Genomic DNA, 15,244 nt, shown 5'->3' on the forward strand with positions numbered 1-15,244 from the left:
CCGCTGCAGGCCAAATGAGATTTAAAGTACATGCAGAGCCACACACACACACACACACTCTCACATATTTCTAGAAAAGTTTTGGTGCACTTTGTGGGCCATACTTGGCCCTATTTTTCGGGTTCTGGCTCTGCGTCTGGCTCCGACTCGTTTGTCGCCGCGCCGCGCTACGTTGGCCTGGCTCTTTAGCATATTCCCCTAGCATATTTTTATTTTTAGCATTTATAAGTGAATAAATGCGCGCATTTATATGCCACTTCTTGCACACTCACGTGATTCGGAAGTCATCGTCCAGCCAGCTAGCCAGACTCGGGCTTGGGCCTGGGCTTGGGTTCTGGGTCTTCGTTTTGGGGCGTAGATGTGTGTTGGGTCTCCAGCCTCATTACGTATGCAGTGGAAATTTTTTGTGCTCAGCATTTTATGCACGTCGTGCCAATTTATAAATCATTTTTGTTTGTCTGTTTGCATTTGTTTGTGCTCAACGTGGCCGGCTACGTGGCGTATACGTATTCCTATCCATATACGTATACGTAATGCCAGCTCTTGCATATGTCTGCCTGTTTCTATGCCGCTCGCACCGTTTGCTCTGGCGCCAAAAAATGCTTTATAATATGATTTATTTTAATCATTATGCTAAATGATTTTTTGCTACCTCATTTTTCACCGCTCGACTTCTGCATCAACCAACAAAATAATTTTCATTCCGCATAAAATATGTATTATATATGTGTGTATAATATATGATTCAGTGTATTAAGGCACAACAGGCGGACCTCGCCAGGTACATTATTTAATAAAATGGTATTCATTTCTACCTGTATGTCTATTCTACTTGATTTTGAACATGGCTTTGAGCATAACTTTCGACGCTCTCGTCGCATTCATCAATTTTGGCCGGCTAAAAGCTTTTGCTTGTCGCAGTTATTGATTCTCGTGTTCTTTGATTATTGCATTGTTGTTCGTTTTATTGTGCGTTTCGTGTTCTGTGGCAGCAAATGTTGCCAAAATGATCCCGAGAGACCTGCCAAGCACCATCGGAGTATCGTTCTTTTGAATTAGAGAAAATCCTCGGCACACGCCGGCGAACAAATGAGCCGCATACGGCGAGCTGCAGACAGATGGACATACGTTAACTGAAATCAAGGACACGCTCGAATACCCACAGGCAGCACTTGGGCCGACACATCTGAATAGATTTCAATCTACTCTTAATATTGAGGAGCACAGGACTCGCAGGACGCATGGCTGTCAGAGCCGCACGGCCAGTGGTTGATGGCCACAGCAGCTGGCATGAGTGGCTGCTGGGTGGACGGCTGGACGGCTGGACGGGTGGTTTGGCACCGCAAGTGGGCTTGTTGTCCGCTTGTTGCGCACTGAATTATTTATTAGGCATGTTTCTGCACTAGGTGTCATCTTGCTGGCCAACAGGGCTCCTTATCTCCCCCGCTTGCGCTCATATTCCATTCGTTGTCCGGCATTCGGGTCTTCTTTTTCCGGCATGATGGGCAACCAACTGCGACAGAGTGCTTGCATGTTTTATGAGCTCGCAAATGATGCACAAAACATGATCAAATCATTTGACGTTGACATCGAGACGCACGTCGTCGTTATTTCTGCTTTTTCTCTTTTTTTTTGCTGTCATGCATCACAAATTGACTTAAAGCTGCTACGCGATTCACTCTCCTAATTGCGCGCCAGATTTGAATAATTTGATTACCGGGAGGATGGGCAGGCGCGCTTCTTTTGACATTAATTGAATATGCTGGAGCATCGGATATGAGTGGCATGGAGAGTGAGCCTTGGAGCGACTTTTCGATTGGCAGCGCCTCGAAAGCGAACATTTTGAGAAATTCCCAAAGTTGCCAACAAGAATGTGCAAAATTTGCACTCGAAGATTTTATATCACGGCGGGGTGTTGGCCTCCAGTGCTGCAGCGGCTCTTCTTGGCACTGGAATGCAATCAATTTGCAAATTTTCGCTACTTTGCCGCGTTTGCAAATGTTCAAGTATTTGGCTCCTTAGCTATTTTTGTTTCTTATTTTTTTCTTTTTATCCCTTTGTTGCTGTTACCGGTTACCCAAGCCCCCTTTTCCATCTATTTTGTGTGTATGTGTGTGTGTGTGTTTCTTTTTTTTTTTTTGTAGCCTTTCTACACTTGAGCGCATCGAACGGCTGCTGTCTGTCTATATTGTCTGCATGTCCAGAGACTTGCTTCGCAGCTTTGTTCAGGCAGCCAGCCCGGCCCATGGGGCTATGCAAATGATGCATGGCTGGCTCTTGGCTTCCAGCTCTCGGCTCTCAGCTCCCAGCTCCCAGCTGCTGGCGCCTGCCTTGCAGTTGCTGCTCCACTGCTTTGTTTGCTTCGCTCGCCCATGTCTGGGTCGTGTTTTGGCCAAAGGTGCTGAGCTTGGCAAATGGCGTTGTAATATTCGTTGCAATTGAATATTGCACAGCTCACACTTTGGGGCGCGGCCCGAGCCAAGTTATCGGCAATGGCCCGTTGTTCATTGGCCAACAGTTGCATCTTTGCAAACGTGTAGGCCCTTCGATTCTTAGCTCCGACATACCTACGCTGGCAGCACAGCCATGTCTTTCGCTCAGAGTCTCTGCTTGAGGAACCTTTTGCTTTTTCGCCTTCCTTCCACGGCCATGTGTAAAATCGACAAATAATGGATGCTGCCAGAGCAGCCGTTGCCTCCTGCGATGGCTTGGCGTGCTGGCAATGCGCATTTGAATTTGAATTTCAATTGAATTGAATTCTTTGTGCTGCAGCGCATATTCCGCAGTGCCACTGTGGTTGCATGGCAATATAGATTCCCTCAGTGTTATGCAAAAGAATTTCTAATGGATAAATGTGCCTCAGCATGGGCCACTCGAAAGGATACGTTCGCTCTCGCTCAGCAGGCGCTGAAATATGTTGCATACTTTCGGGCTGCCAGCTTGATATTGCAATTAATAAAGTGTTGCAAGTCGATATTTGCGATAAGCCATAAAAAAGTTAACTTAATAAACGGCTACAAATGCTTGGCATGAATACGGCCATTAATTGCCTCGCTTCCACCTCTCTCCCTCTCACTCTCTCTCACACACCCACACGCATAGGCGCACATTCTCGCATTGCTGTTTGTATTAGTCTGGCATTTTGTTTTGTATATTTGAAATAAATTATTCTGCTCACTCATCAGCATTTTGCGCTGTTATAAACACGTTTTTAATTAAAATTGCAAAAACAGGGAAAAAGTAGATGCGGCAATAAAAGCAAAAAAAAAAAAAATATATCAACCCACACACACACAAACCGCCTGCTACTTTATGCCTGCTCGTGTGTGTGGAGGGGAGAAAAGGAGGAAAAATGTGATGGCAGCAACTTCAATTAACAGAAAATAAAAGGCAATTCCAAGCAGAACAAAGCACTGAGCAGCAGCAACAGAAACCAAACAAAGCCAACAGACAGATAAACGGACGCCAGACAAAAGTTGCCATTACACTGAAGTGTGTGTGTGTGTACGTGTGTGTATGGTAAGGTAAGTAGCAAGCATGTGGCATGTGGCATGGAACAGGAGGCAGGCTGCACAGAGAGCATCCAGAGAAGCGCAACAGTTTTAGTGATAAAATGGCAAACACGTAATCATGGCAGGCAGATAAATGTGCGTGCGCCGCGGCCTCGTGCTCAATCTCAATTCAGGCACAGCAACAATACGCACTCACACACACACACACACACACTGATGGCTGTGACACATGGCGCTGCCTATGCCAACGACATCGACGCAATAATAAACTGGCAACGGGAAAAATAAAATACGAATACACGTCGCATTCATTGCGATTCATTAATTTGACATTCACGTACCACAGAGACCACACACTCACTCATCCACCCACACTCGCACTCGCACTCACACACATGCATAAACAAGCTGTGTGGTAGGCCCCAGAAAATTTGTTTACAATTTTAACAGCTTTTGTTGCCAATCGAATTATTTGCTAAGCATTTGCCAAAGAACACGCTGAAAGAAGAGATTTAAATTCGAATTTCCCTCTGCTCATTGTGTGCCGGAAATTTTGGCAAAGCACACACACACACACCCACACAATAAGCTATGTATGTGTGTGCCACTCTGTGTGTCTGTTTTCATATTTGTAATACTTTGACGCCTCACGTGCCAAATGAATTGGCTGCTTGTCAAGTTATTTTGCTGTTTGGTTCGCTTGGCCTGGTTCTTGGCGTCCTTCGTGCCATCGAAATTGCTCTCACGTCTAGACATAATTTCTTCAATCATTTATTACCTAATTAAGTGGAAGTATAAATGCTAAGCTCAGCCACCCAGCCAGAGCTGGCAAAGTGGGCGTGTCCGAGCATTCAGGGTCGAATTGGCAACTGTTTGTGTGGGCCTCCGCCATGTCCCGTAGCCAGTTCCAATCTCTGTTGGCTTTGCGCCCCTTTTGTGTATGTGAATTAACTGGCAGCATTCCAATGATTGACCTTTCCATGTCACGAGTGTGTGTAGTTTAATGTGTGTGTGTGTTTGTGTGTGACTATCTGTGTGCGTGTGTTTATGTGTCTGTGCTGGTTGAGTGTGAGCACTTGAGCTTAAGACTCGCCTTGAGCATCGCAGCAGCCATTGTCTTCGGCTCATCTTTTGTTCCATCTTGGCCAAGTCGGCGCCCAGGCAGCTAGGCAGGCTTTGTGTGCATTTTGTGTTTTCTGCTGCCGTTGTTTGTGGGCATTGTTGTTGCTGTTGTATCTTTTCTTGTGGTTATTCTCAACAAACTGCCGCTTCAATTGTTTTCTTGCTACTCTCCTCTATTCTTTGCTGTTCTGCCCTGTTCTTTTCTTTTCTTTTCTTTTCTTTTTGATTTTGTTGTATTTTGGTGCCTTTCAACATTTGGCCATTGTTCGCCTTTGGCTTGGCTCAATTGTGTCACAGTTTTGATCGCTGTATGGCTTTTTGGAGGTCAATAATGAAGTGCACGGCAAAAGAAGCTGACAGCTTAATAAAAAAAATAACTGGAAATATCACTCAACTCAAGATATAGAAAATTTGCATAAAATATAATAACTTTGATGACAAACGAAAAGTTAAAGACGTGATTCCATGCTTATTCATTTCAAGCCCAAGGCTGAACAATAATAATAATAATAACTTTTTTGCTTTGTGAAGGGTATTCATAACTGTATTTCCATTTCGATTGATACTTACTCTTTCACAACTTACCTCAGCTTCATCCAAATCATTTACGCATTTTTTTTTTTTATTATTTTCCATACTTTTTTTTATTATTATTAATTTGTTTTTTTTTTTTTTTTTGTTTTTGGTTTTTGTGTTTTTCTTTTACAATGCTTTTTCATTATTCATTATAAACATGCCACGACCACCAACTGGTTGCCTCTCGGACTGCCGCTCACATAGTCCTGTGTGAAGCCCTTGGCATAGTAATACATCCTATCTTTTACTTAAGTACTACATACCATAGCATATTTATCTATATTCTATATTGTGTTCCGTTTAGTTTGCTGTCGCTAGGCTTAACTTGAATTCCTCAACTTATTTGATATTCCTCATGCATATTTGATGTACTTTTTCCATTTATTTTATTTTCTATTTCCATTTCCATTTTTTGTTTTTTATTGTTTTTCTCTTTTCCATTATTTAACATAGGTTTCGACTAGGTAGCTTCCTCCTTAACAGTAATGATCTAGCTGCGGTTTCTAGACTTCTTTTCTTTTTTATTCATTTTCGTTTAACGGTACTTTACATTGTAGCTGCGCCTCGTGCTGTGCTGCCCCGAGAGCACAATGACAAAGTAAAAGGGACATAAACAATAATCGAATCATTAAAGCAGATAGATTTACATATATGCAGATATCGGAGGCTGCAATGCAGTTTGGTTGTCTAACTGGGAATGCTGAATGCAATGCTCGCAGTGGGCAGCGACTGCCATAGAGATTGCCGATAGGTACTTACGATACTTATGCGAAAACTGTCTGACAACGGCTTTGCGTCACGGGATTGATAATTATCATTAAATTCGTCTAATATTAATTAGCTACAAGCTGTTCTATAAGCAGGTCCTCTTCATTAAAGGTCGCTTGCAATTGGGTGGCCTAGGGAACTATTCAAGTGCATTGCAATTTTCCGATAAATATATATATTTGTTTAATTATATATGTATATTTATTTAGGATATATTTTATGTATAAGTCTCTCATATGTATTGTAATGTACTATGCATTTAATTGCAGCTTTTTGGTATTTTTAATTTGTTCTATAATAGTGTCAACAGTGGTATAACTTGTAAGCTATAATCGACAATCGATAGTCGGTTATCGATATTCATATGAATTATCCATGTTTGGTTTACATTATTCTCTCTTATTTTTCCTTCTTTTTGACTAATATTCACTAACTGAAGCGTAGGCTAGGGTGCACCAATAGCGTTATAACATATATATAGTATAGTATAGGTATACGAGTATATTTAGGTATATCATGTTAGCATGTACTATATATATATGTAATATGTATATATTTATTTATATATGTATATATAAATATGAATATGTAACACATATCGTTATCTATATGCATTAAGGAAGACATTTTTTCATGATTGTGACCATTTCTTCAGCGCACTTTACACTCTACACTTGACACGTTCATACTCATCAGATGCATATGTGTTTGTGTGTGCGTGTGTCTGTGTGAGCACGAGTGTAGGTATGTGTGTGTGCGCTAGCTTAACGCTCTGCTCAAATGGTCAAGCTTAAACTTTAAGTGTGTATGTTTGTCTGTCTGTGTGTGAGAATGTGTGCGAGTGTGTGTTTGTTTGTCTGTTTGTGTTTATTACTGAGTGTCTCAGAAACACTCACTTAATATTTATAGAATTTACGCATTTATAATTTTCAATACGTACATATTCACAAAATTGAATAGTTTTTACATAGTTTATTAAGGCGCAACTGAAGTTCGGTTCAATGTACAATTATTTCTCGATTTACTGTTGCTGCTGCTAGGGTAGATCATAATAGTTATTGTTTATATATTTTATCCTTTGTTTAGTTTCATTTGCATACTTAGACGTATCGTTGTGTATATTAGCATGTACATATGTATATAGAGGTATGTACAAAGGGTTCGTTTATACGACATTCCGTGTATATTTAGGTGTTCACATTGATATGTACTGTTAGTATTTGATAGAACGTAATAGATTCCCGACTTATTTACAGCATTTGGGGAAGGGCCAAATAAAACGATTGCATGATATGAAACCTCTTCAAATGAAGACACTCAACAGAATCGCAGAGCAAATACATTAAATGCGCTGTAAGAAAAGCATAATTACTTAAATACTCAGCCATGCAAAGTATAATTGGTAATGAAACCGTAATTCTCTTCGCGCCACGAGGGCCTGCATATTGTGTGGAAAACTTTGAAATGAATGAGCAATTTTATTTCACATGTCCAAATTTAATTATCAGCAGTGGAAACGTATGGGCGCAAAAGATGTTCGCACCTCAAAACAAAAAATAAATGAATAAAATATTTAACTACAGTTTAAGCCATTCATTGTGTATACCCTCGCAAAAGGAGCTGGGAGTCTCCATGATTTTCAATTGAAATATCGGAACTTTGAAAATTATGTAGATGATGGAATTGTAATAAAGATGAAGATGAGGAATAGTAAAGAAATATTGTAAAATATAATAAAATATGAAAAATGAAGCAGCGGGTTGTATTAGAGTATTCGAGCTGCGGCTTGCCCATGTTCATATTTTCTTCCTGCTTTTAATTGTGTCAACAATAAAACAATAATGGGGCATAATGTGTAAAAACTGCAATTAAGTCTGGCCTGTGTGCTGTAGGGATGATAATGAATGTTGAATGTAAGTAAATAATTTGTACACAAATATACATATATATAGCTTATATCGTATAAAACACTAGCTACGTCGCACAGTGGGGCCTCTGCCGGCAGAGCGTGGCAAAAATCAAAAAAGTGACTTTAAGCGATTTTTAAAAAGTTGATGTCATATGAAAATAAATCGATCTACTGGTTTGTAGCCGAAAGATTTTTGAAAATCGGTCAATTTTAAGGGTAGTTATAGCCCTTCAAAATTTGGGAAAGTGGCAAAGTTGTGAAGAGCAGCGTATTTTTGTGAAAAATATGCCACTTGTCAATTGAATTGTAGGAAAAATCTTTCACCAATTTTGGCAGTGTTGGTTGCGATTTAAAGAATGGATTATTACTAATAGAATACAAAAAAAATTATGGTAATACGATTTTTCATTGCAGAGCTGGTTTAAATTTACTAAACCTCTAAATTTGACCATTTTTTTTACCTAAAGTAGTCTGTATCTTTTGAGTTCCGCCGAGTTCCGAGCACCGGTATATATACACGTGTTAAGGAAGATATCCTCTTTAATATAAATAAAACTTTGGCTGCCACCAGGTGCCACCCCGGATTTCTAGAGCAAAAAACTAACCCAAAGTCGGCATAAAAACGCACAAAATGTACTAAAAAAGGTCAAATTTGCATGCAGATGACTACTTTACAGAAAATGAAAAAAAAAAAATAAAATTTTTTTAATTTATTTTTTAATATTTTTTTATTTGTTTTGTTATATTTATTGCATATAATTTAATTAAAATCAATTTCAACAAAAAAAAAATGCTAGTTTTTCATAGAAAAACATACATTTTAGGACAAAAATCACATTTTTCAGGTTTGAGGTAAAACTGTGAAGCACCCTGTTAACGCATCACCCTGTATTTTGGCCTATTTATAGCTTGAAGAATTCTCGGTCGAATGCTTTTTAAATTTTTGAAATATCTTGCTTGATTCAAAAGTTATGATTTTTGCAACGCAAAATGAGCAAAGGCCCCACTGTGCGTCGTTTGTGTGCTCTCCATATACATATGTAAGAATATATGTGTATATGTGTATGTATGTAAGTGTATACCTTAAACAAATATCAAGTCTATTTACAGTTTTCTGTCAGATGCCTTTCATTATCATTGTGTATATAGTTAAACGCTAGCATTAGTAATTGTAGATAATTTCCATTAATTTTAAGATAATTATTATATAGACAGCAGTTTCATTTCCTCACTTGTTTGAGTATATAAAGTTAATCGTTATCGTTATCGTTATCGTTATCGCTATCATTATCGCTATCGTTAGTCGAATGGTGTATCAAGTACTTAATGCCTCACAGATGTAAGTACGTATCAAAAAGTAAGATCGCATCTTCAGTTAACAACAAAGCGCACAAAATATCTGCTAGCCCCTAAAAGTATACAACACATTTCGCTAATTCATTATATCATATGCATAGGTATAGGTATATGTATATGTATCTGTATATGATCATATGTTCATATGTTTAGATGCCTAATACTAAACTAACTCACATTTAATGCTGCTGAATATTTAAGTATTATGCTCATATAGGTTTCACATTCCCCTTCCTTTAGCTACACACACATTTAGACATCGCACAGACACATACACTCTAAATGTACTCTAAACATATATATAGATATTATATATGTATTTATGTTAGTTTAGTATCGTATTTGGTGAGCACTGCTTAAAGCGCCCGTATGCCACACGTTTGACCCCGTTCCCTCGCCCCTTACACCAGCTTACAAATAAACTACATACAGTTAGTGAGCGCTGCAGCTGCTGCTTTAACTGCCGTGTCATGTTGAGGCAGTGCGCCAGCTGCTCGCTGGCTGCTCGGCCAGACGCAGCGTGCCACGGACGGTTAGGGCCAGCGAGAGCAGCAACAGGGAGACCAGGCGGCTGGCCGCTGTCTGGCCACTGCGAGCGGCGCTCGTGCTTTCCGGCCAGACGACATCGACTTCGGACATTTTGAAAATGCTCAACAGTCGGTGGGATTGTAGCTCATTGTGCTCGGTGTTGATATGATGACTGATGGTCTTCAGTATCGAGGTGCACTCGTCCTGCAAGTGGCCAGATAAGCGAGAGAATATATTCGAGTACAATTCGCACTCGTTCACACTGGCAAGCTTAATAGAATTAATAAATGAGTTCACAAACCTTCTCACGTCGCAGCAGATCGATGTCCTTCAGCTTGCCGTCGTGCGGCAGCCGCGCTGCAATGATGATGTTCTCCTCAGTCATATTGAACAGCGTCAGAGTGCACTGTGTCTGCGGGTCGACAGCAACAACAGAATCCAATTAGCATTCATGGAACTTGAGGAATTTGACAGGTGCGCTGTCTTACCTGATTGTTAATGTAGGTTGTCACGTATTGTTGCAGAGCGCGCACAGCATCCTGCACGCCCAGATTGGTGTGGGGTCGCAGCAGTGCCTCATCGGCGGCGCTGTAGCCCAGCAGCAAGAAGACGCCTCCTGCAAGAAGCAGCATGCCATAAATCTCAAAAATATTATACAAAACTATTGATTTACACCACTAGCTGGTGCATGCAAAATGCACATAAGTGGAGAGAGAGAGATAGTGGGAGAGAGAGAGCGGGGGAGGGATAACCTTTTATGTATCTGTCGACTCGAAGAGGAAACAAAGTGCAGCTGTATGTGCATGAGAATAATGTCTTACATTCTCGGTGCTGTTTTAAAAAGTATTGCTGGCCTGATGCACGCCCTGAGGGCAGCTGCCTGCAGCACTGGCTGCCAAATGAAACACACTTGTCAGCCACGCAACGTCATTGCCTGTCGCGAGCGATAATCGTAAAGTGCTCAACGGGAAACAGAGACGATGCTGGCAGCAGCAGTGGAGTTTTGTGCAGGAGTCAAAGGGAAATGACGACGGATCAAGTGAGGTGGGCGGACACTACTAACCTGGCAGAATGTATTCCCCGAGCGGTGGCTTCATGCAGATAAAACGTCCCGAGTAGCAGAGGCAACGGCCGCGGAACGCCTGATAAGCCGGCGAGGCGTGACTGTAGAACGCCAGGGCGGTGCGACAGGGCGCAAAGGGCACGCAGAGGGCGTGACAGGTGAGTGTAAGCGAGTCGCCGCAGCTGCACAGCTCGCTGCACTCGGCGTCGTCCAACGAGTAGATCTGCAAGTAGAGCCGACATCTTATGAAATCCGAGAAACATCCTGGCGCCGACCTGCACCTAATTAGGCAGCAGGCATTACATTAAGCATACGCCCCGTGCATACATGCAGCAGCGAGCTGAAACAATGCGAGCACTAATTGCATTGCCGCTTGCCATGGAACTGTTGTTGCCCCAGCAGCACGTCGAGGCCAAGTGAAAAGAAAAGTGGCCAAAGTGCATTCGCGTCGCATTGTTGCTGCTGCTGCTGCTGGTATTGTTGTTGTTGTTGTTGTTTTGTAAATTGTTTTCCTTATTTTTTCGATGTCGTACATGTTGTTGTTCTGTATGCGCTTCCATTTTCATGGCGTTGTTAAATGTGGTAATATCTTTTCGTTGGGCACGTGCCGGCACGTAAGCCATCCACACACACACAGACACAGACGCACACATACAGCTTCAACTTGTTGTGTGCTGGCAACAAAAAGTTGCTTCGTTTGTTTTGTTGTGTTGGCTGCCGCTTGCAAACTTTTAGTTATGCAAATGCATTTTAATAACACTTTCTGAACTTCCGTTGTGTGTTAAAAAAAAAAAAAAAATAAAATAAAATAAAATAAAATACAAAATAAAAAACAGAAATAAATAAAACGAAATGAAATAAAATAAAGAGAAATGGAAGGTTACATAAATCTCGCGGCCGTGCTAGAAAAACCCTTGCAACATTTTTTATTCAAATGAAAAAATGTTAATTGCTGCAAATTGTTGACGATTTGGGACAGTTACATGAACGTGCTGCCATTTGCATAAAATATTGATTTCAAACAATTCAATTGGAGCTCTGCATGCCACTTACCCGCTTGCTGCTGCCCTCGCGGATGTGTTGATCGCTTTGATGGGGTCGCTGCACCACACAGTTTCCTGCGAAAGAGAAAGAATTCGTAGTAGAAATAGAATAAACACAATATCTTTTAATGGCACAGCCCGGGCTAAGCGTCTGGGCTGAGGCACCACAATGTGGTGCGATGACTGTCGTTCGACATATCCATTCATTCATCATGCACTTCATTCATTAAAGAGCGTTTGCTGTGAAACGTGCCAGAAAGTTGGGCAATCCCCTGACTCTTGCCGACTGAGTGTTATCTGTTTTTGGAGAGTGTGCTAATTGCTGTCCGTTAGGCATGTGTGAAATGTTGGCCAACAATAAAAACTAACGAGCCGGAGCCAGAGCCCGAGCTATGGGCTTAGCACATTTAGTAGCACCCAGGGCATTGCTCACTTGGTCCGAAAATCATTTAGGAAACTTTCTTAATAAATCAAGTGGAAAATCTTATTTACATTTTTAATTTTTAATAAACGTGCGGCTCAAGTGGCGCACTTGATGGCATTGAATAAATATTTGAGCAGTGTTAACAAAACAATTTATTTCACTGAATACTTTAATGCGGAAGCTTCAAATTGTTAAATGCTGATGTCAAATGACACGCTCGGCCGGCTGCTCGCCCGCTCCCCCGCGATTTAAATCAATTATGAATGAGACATGCACGCTGCAGAGCTCGACGCTGTCCGGTGACTAAACAACAACAATTCATACAAAATGCACACGCAAATGTCCCAACGGCCTGAATAATTACAGCTTATACACATGGCTTCTATCTGTCTATCTGTGCTCGTGCATGTGTGTGTGTGTGTGTGTGTGTGTGTGAATTATTTCGGCGATAGACGTGTGGCAAGCAAACAAACTCATTTACATATTTAATGCAATTTGCAGACAGGTTTGCTGCCCAGCTGCACAATATAACGGAAGTATTTCATAAATGCGTAGAAAACACTAAAAAAAAAATACTTAGTTGAGACAAACATTTTAAAGGAGTTCACAAATAAAGTTCTATTAGTGTTTTGGAAACCATTGAGAATAGTTAATGTATATGAAATGCTATGTATATCGAGCTCTTAATCGGATTTAATATATACGCCTTATAAGTATAGCAAATATTGTCAGATTTACAAATCACTGTCACGTGAGCAAACTCATTTCCGGCAACACACACTCGCGCACACTCACACACTGGTGTGCATTATAGCCGTTTTACATTTCAAATGAAACAGTACATCGAAATTCACAGATATATGTAATTCGTGCAGCAAACAGCTTCCGTTTCCATACGCCGCAGAGCCCATTAACCACATCAATTAAATTGCAAATTTAAACCGAGAAAATAATGAAAGAGCTAAAAATTAGGGCCAACATTTATAAGGATTGGTCTGCCCCCTTGACACTCGAGCTAATTGTGACAAAGCTGGCAAAACTTGTAATGAGAATGCATTAACCAAATTTGAAAAAATGAATAATTGTATGCGGAAAAAAGTTTTGGCAGAGCTCTGCTCATAAGTGTAACCGGAAGCCTGCCTGCCCATATGGCCAATAATATCATCCCTGTTGCTGTGGCCAGTCAGTTATCAGCACTCAACAGTCTGCGGTAATACGCATAATAGGGGGACTCGCCCACACTTTCGTGCAAACTCACACACACAGACGCACACACGCACACAAAGGGATCGCCCACATGCATTTACTTACTTGGTGGCTGGGTTGTTGTTGTGGTCTCCATTGTTGTGGTCGCTGTGGTTGCCGGCTCTGTGTGGCTGATGCTGTGCACCAGCTCTGTTGTTTCCATTTGGTCAACAAAAATTACCGGATCATCGAAATCTACGCCCTGTCTGCCAAGGCCAGCGTTTTGGCCATTGCCATTCTTCTTGCCCTGTCGCCGATGGTCGCCCTTGCCATTTCCGTTACCATTCCCATTCCCGTTGCCATTGCCATTGCCGTTGGCATTGCCGTTGCCATTACCGTTGCCATGCCCGTGTCCGTGTGCATGCCCCTTGCCGTGATTGTTGTCGTGTTCATTGCCGCCATGATAATCGTTATTTCCGCCATTTCCGCTGGCATCGTTTCCGCTGTGCAGCGGCACTGAGTCGGGCGGATCGAGATAATTGTGTTCCACCGATGCCGGCTCTGATTTCTCCTTTGCCTGTTCGAGTTGTCAAGCGATTGGGTTGTTATTTTATTTATATTTTTGCGTGCGATTTATTATTTATTTTGGATTTTTAAATTTTGTTGCACAGTTATACAGTATGTTTTTTTTTTGTAGTTATTATTATTATTTTATTTTATTTTATTTTATTTTTTTATTATTGTGGTTTTGCGATTGTTGTTCGTATGGTTGGGAACATGAAAAGAAGACGTTTCAAAGGTTTTCAATGTAAACTCGACTATTTTTGTGCACTGCATTTAATCTGTGAGCTGCAGCTGCAGTAGCAGCAGCAGCAGCAGCAGCATCAGCAGAAGGGCAGAAATTGATTGCTTTGTCGGTTTGAATTCATAGTCGATACTCCGATACTCGAGCGCTGGGTTTATATTGTGCGCTTGGCTTTTCAACTCTGTGCAGCCACTGATTGAGTGCTGATTGGAAAACAGACGGATTGAAGGATAACTGAGTGATGGGACGGTGGCCGGGCGACTGATGTTGAAGCTTGTTAATCGGATTGGCTATCAGATTGGCCCAGTGCGCCCGACCACAGCACAGTTGTTGTCCCACAATTAGTCCCGTTAATGCTCCGACCGACTAACGGAACGCAAGGTTCCGGTGCCGCTGCCGGTGCCGGTGGCGGTGTCGATGCCGGTGCACTCATAGGCACAGGCTACTTACCTTGAAGATATGCGTGGCGGGCTTCCTTGGGGTTTGCTTCGGCTGCAAGCTGGTTGTGGTCGTTGTCGTGGTTGGCGGCGGCGGCGGTGGGGGTGGCGGTGCACGAGTCGTAGTGGTCGTGGTCGTCGTAGTTGTTGTCGTCGTTGTGGTCGTCGTCAGAAAGCCCAATTCAGCCAGACGCTTCATATGAAAGTCCTTTTGTGCCTCGACTGCAAAGTGCATAAGATTTTTGCTGCATCCTGCCATGCAATTATCCAGCCGTTGCAGTCTACTCACCCACACACGGATTCATCCAGAGCAGGCGCCGCCAGCCTACGCACTGGTAGAGATGCTGTGGATCGGTGCCCTGACAGGCGCATGTGGTGCGCAGCATGGTCCCAAGGATGCCAATCATTGCGGTGCGACAGCCACTGGGCCGGCCGGCGCACTTCTTGGTCACACTGTCCACGGCACAGGCCTGCTCATAATACTCCAGCTTGAGCCTGTCAAGGTTGGGGTTTGCG

General features: G+C 42.0%; 1 protein-coding gene across 12 annotated transcripts in view; it reads right to left on the reverse strand.

The window, feature by feature from the left end:
- Nucleotides 1-6,818: 6,818 nt before the first annotated feature.
- The window catches only part of Gfrl (Glial cell line-derived neurotrophic family receptor-like), a 109,822-nt gene continuing 101,396 nt past the window's right edge, over nucleotides 6,819-15,244 (reverse strand). For all 12 annotated transcript variants that reach the window (XM_018019290.2, XM_089462621.1, XM_089462620.1 and 9 more), the window contains 8 exons: nucleotides 15,018-15,223; nucleotides 14,742-14,950; nucleotides 13,613-14,063; nucleotides 11,888-11,952; nucleotides 10,835-11,057; nucleotides 10,260-10,387; nucleotides 10,073-10,183; nucleotides 6,819-9,975 (listed from right to left, as the gene is read on the reverse strand). In XM_018019290.2, the coding sequence (XP_017874779.1) occupies nucleotides 9,712-9,975; nucleotides 10,073-10,183; nucleotides 10,260-10,387; nucleotides 10,835-11,057; nucleotides 11,888-11,952; nucleotides 13,613-14,063; nucleotides 14,742-14,950; nucleotides 15,018-15,223 (1,657 nt within the window). In that variant the 3' untranslated portion in view covers nucleotides 6,819-9,711. The remainder of the gene's footprint in view (nucleotides 9,976-10,072; nucleotides 10,184-10,259; nucleotides 10,388-10,834; nucleotides 11,058-11,887; nucleotides 11,953-13,612; nucleotides 14,064-14,741; nucleotides 14,951-15,017; nucleotides 15,224-15,244) is intronic.

The sequence above is a fragment of the Drosophila arizonae genome, chromosome 2 (genome assembly GCF_054131065.1).
Source record: "Drosophila arizonae isolate 15081-1271.41 chromosome 2, UAZ_ARI_1.0, whole genome shotgun sequence".
Lineage (NCBI taxonomy): Eukaryota > Metazoa > Arthropoda > Insecta > Diptera > Drosophilidae > Drosophila > Drosophila arizonae.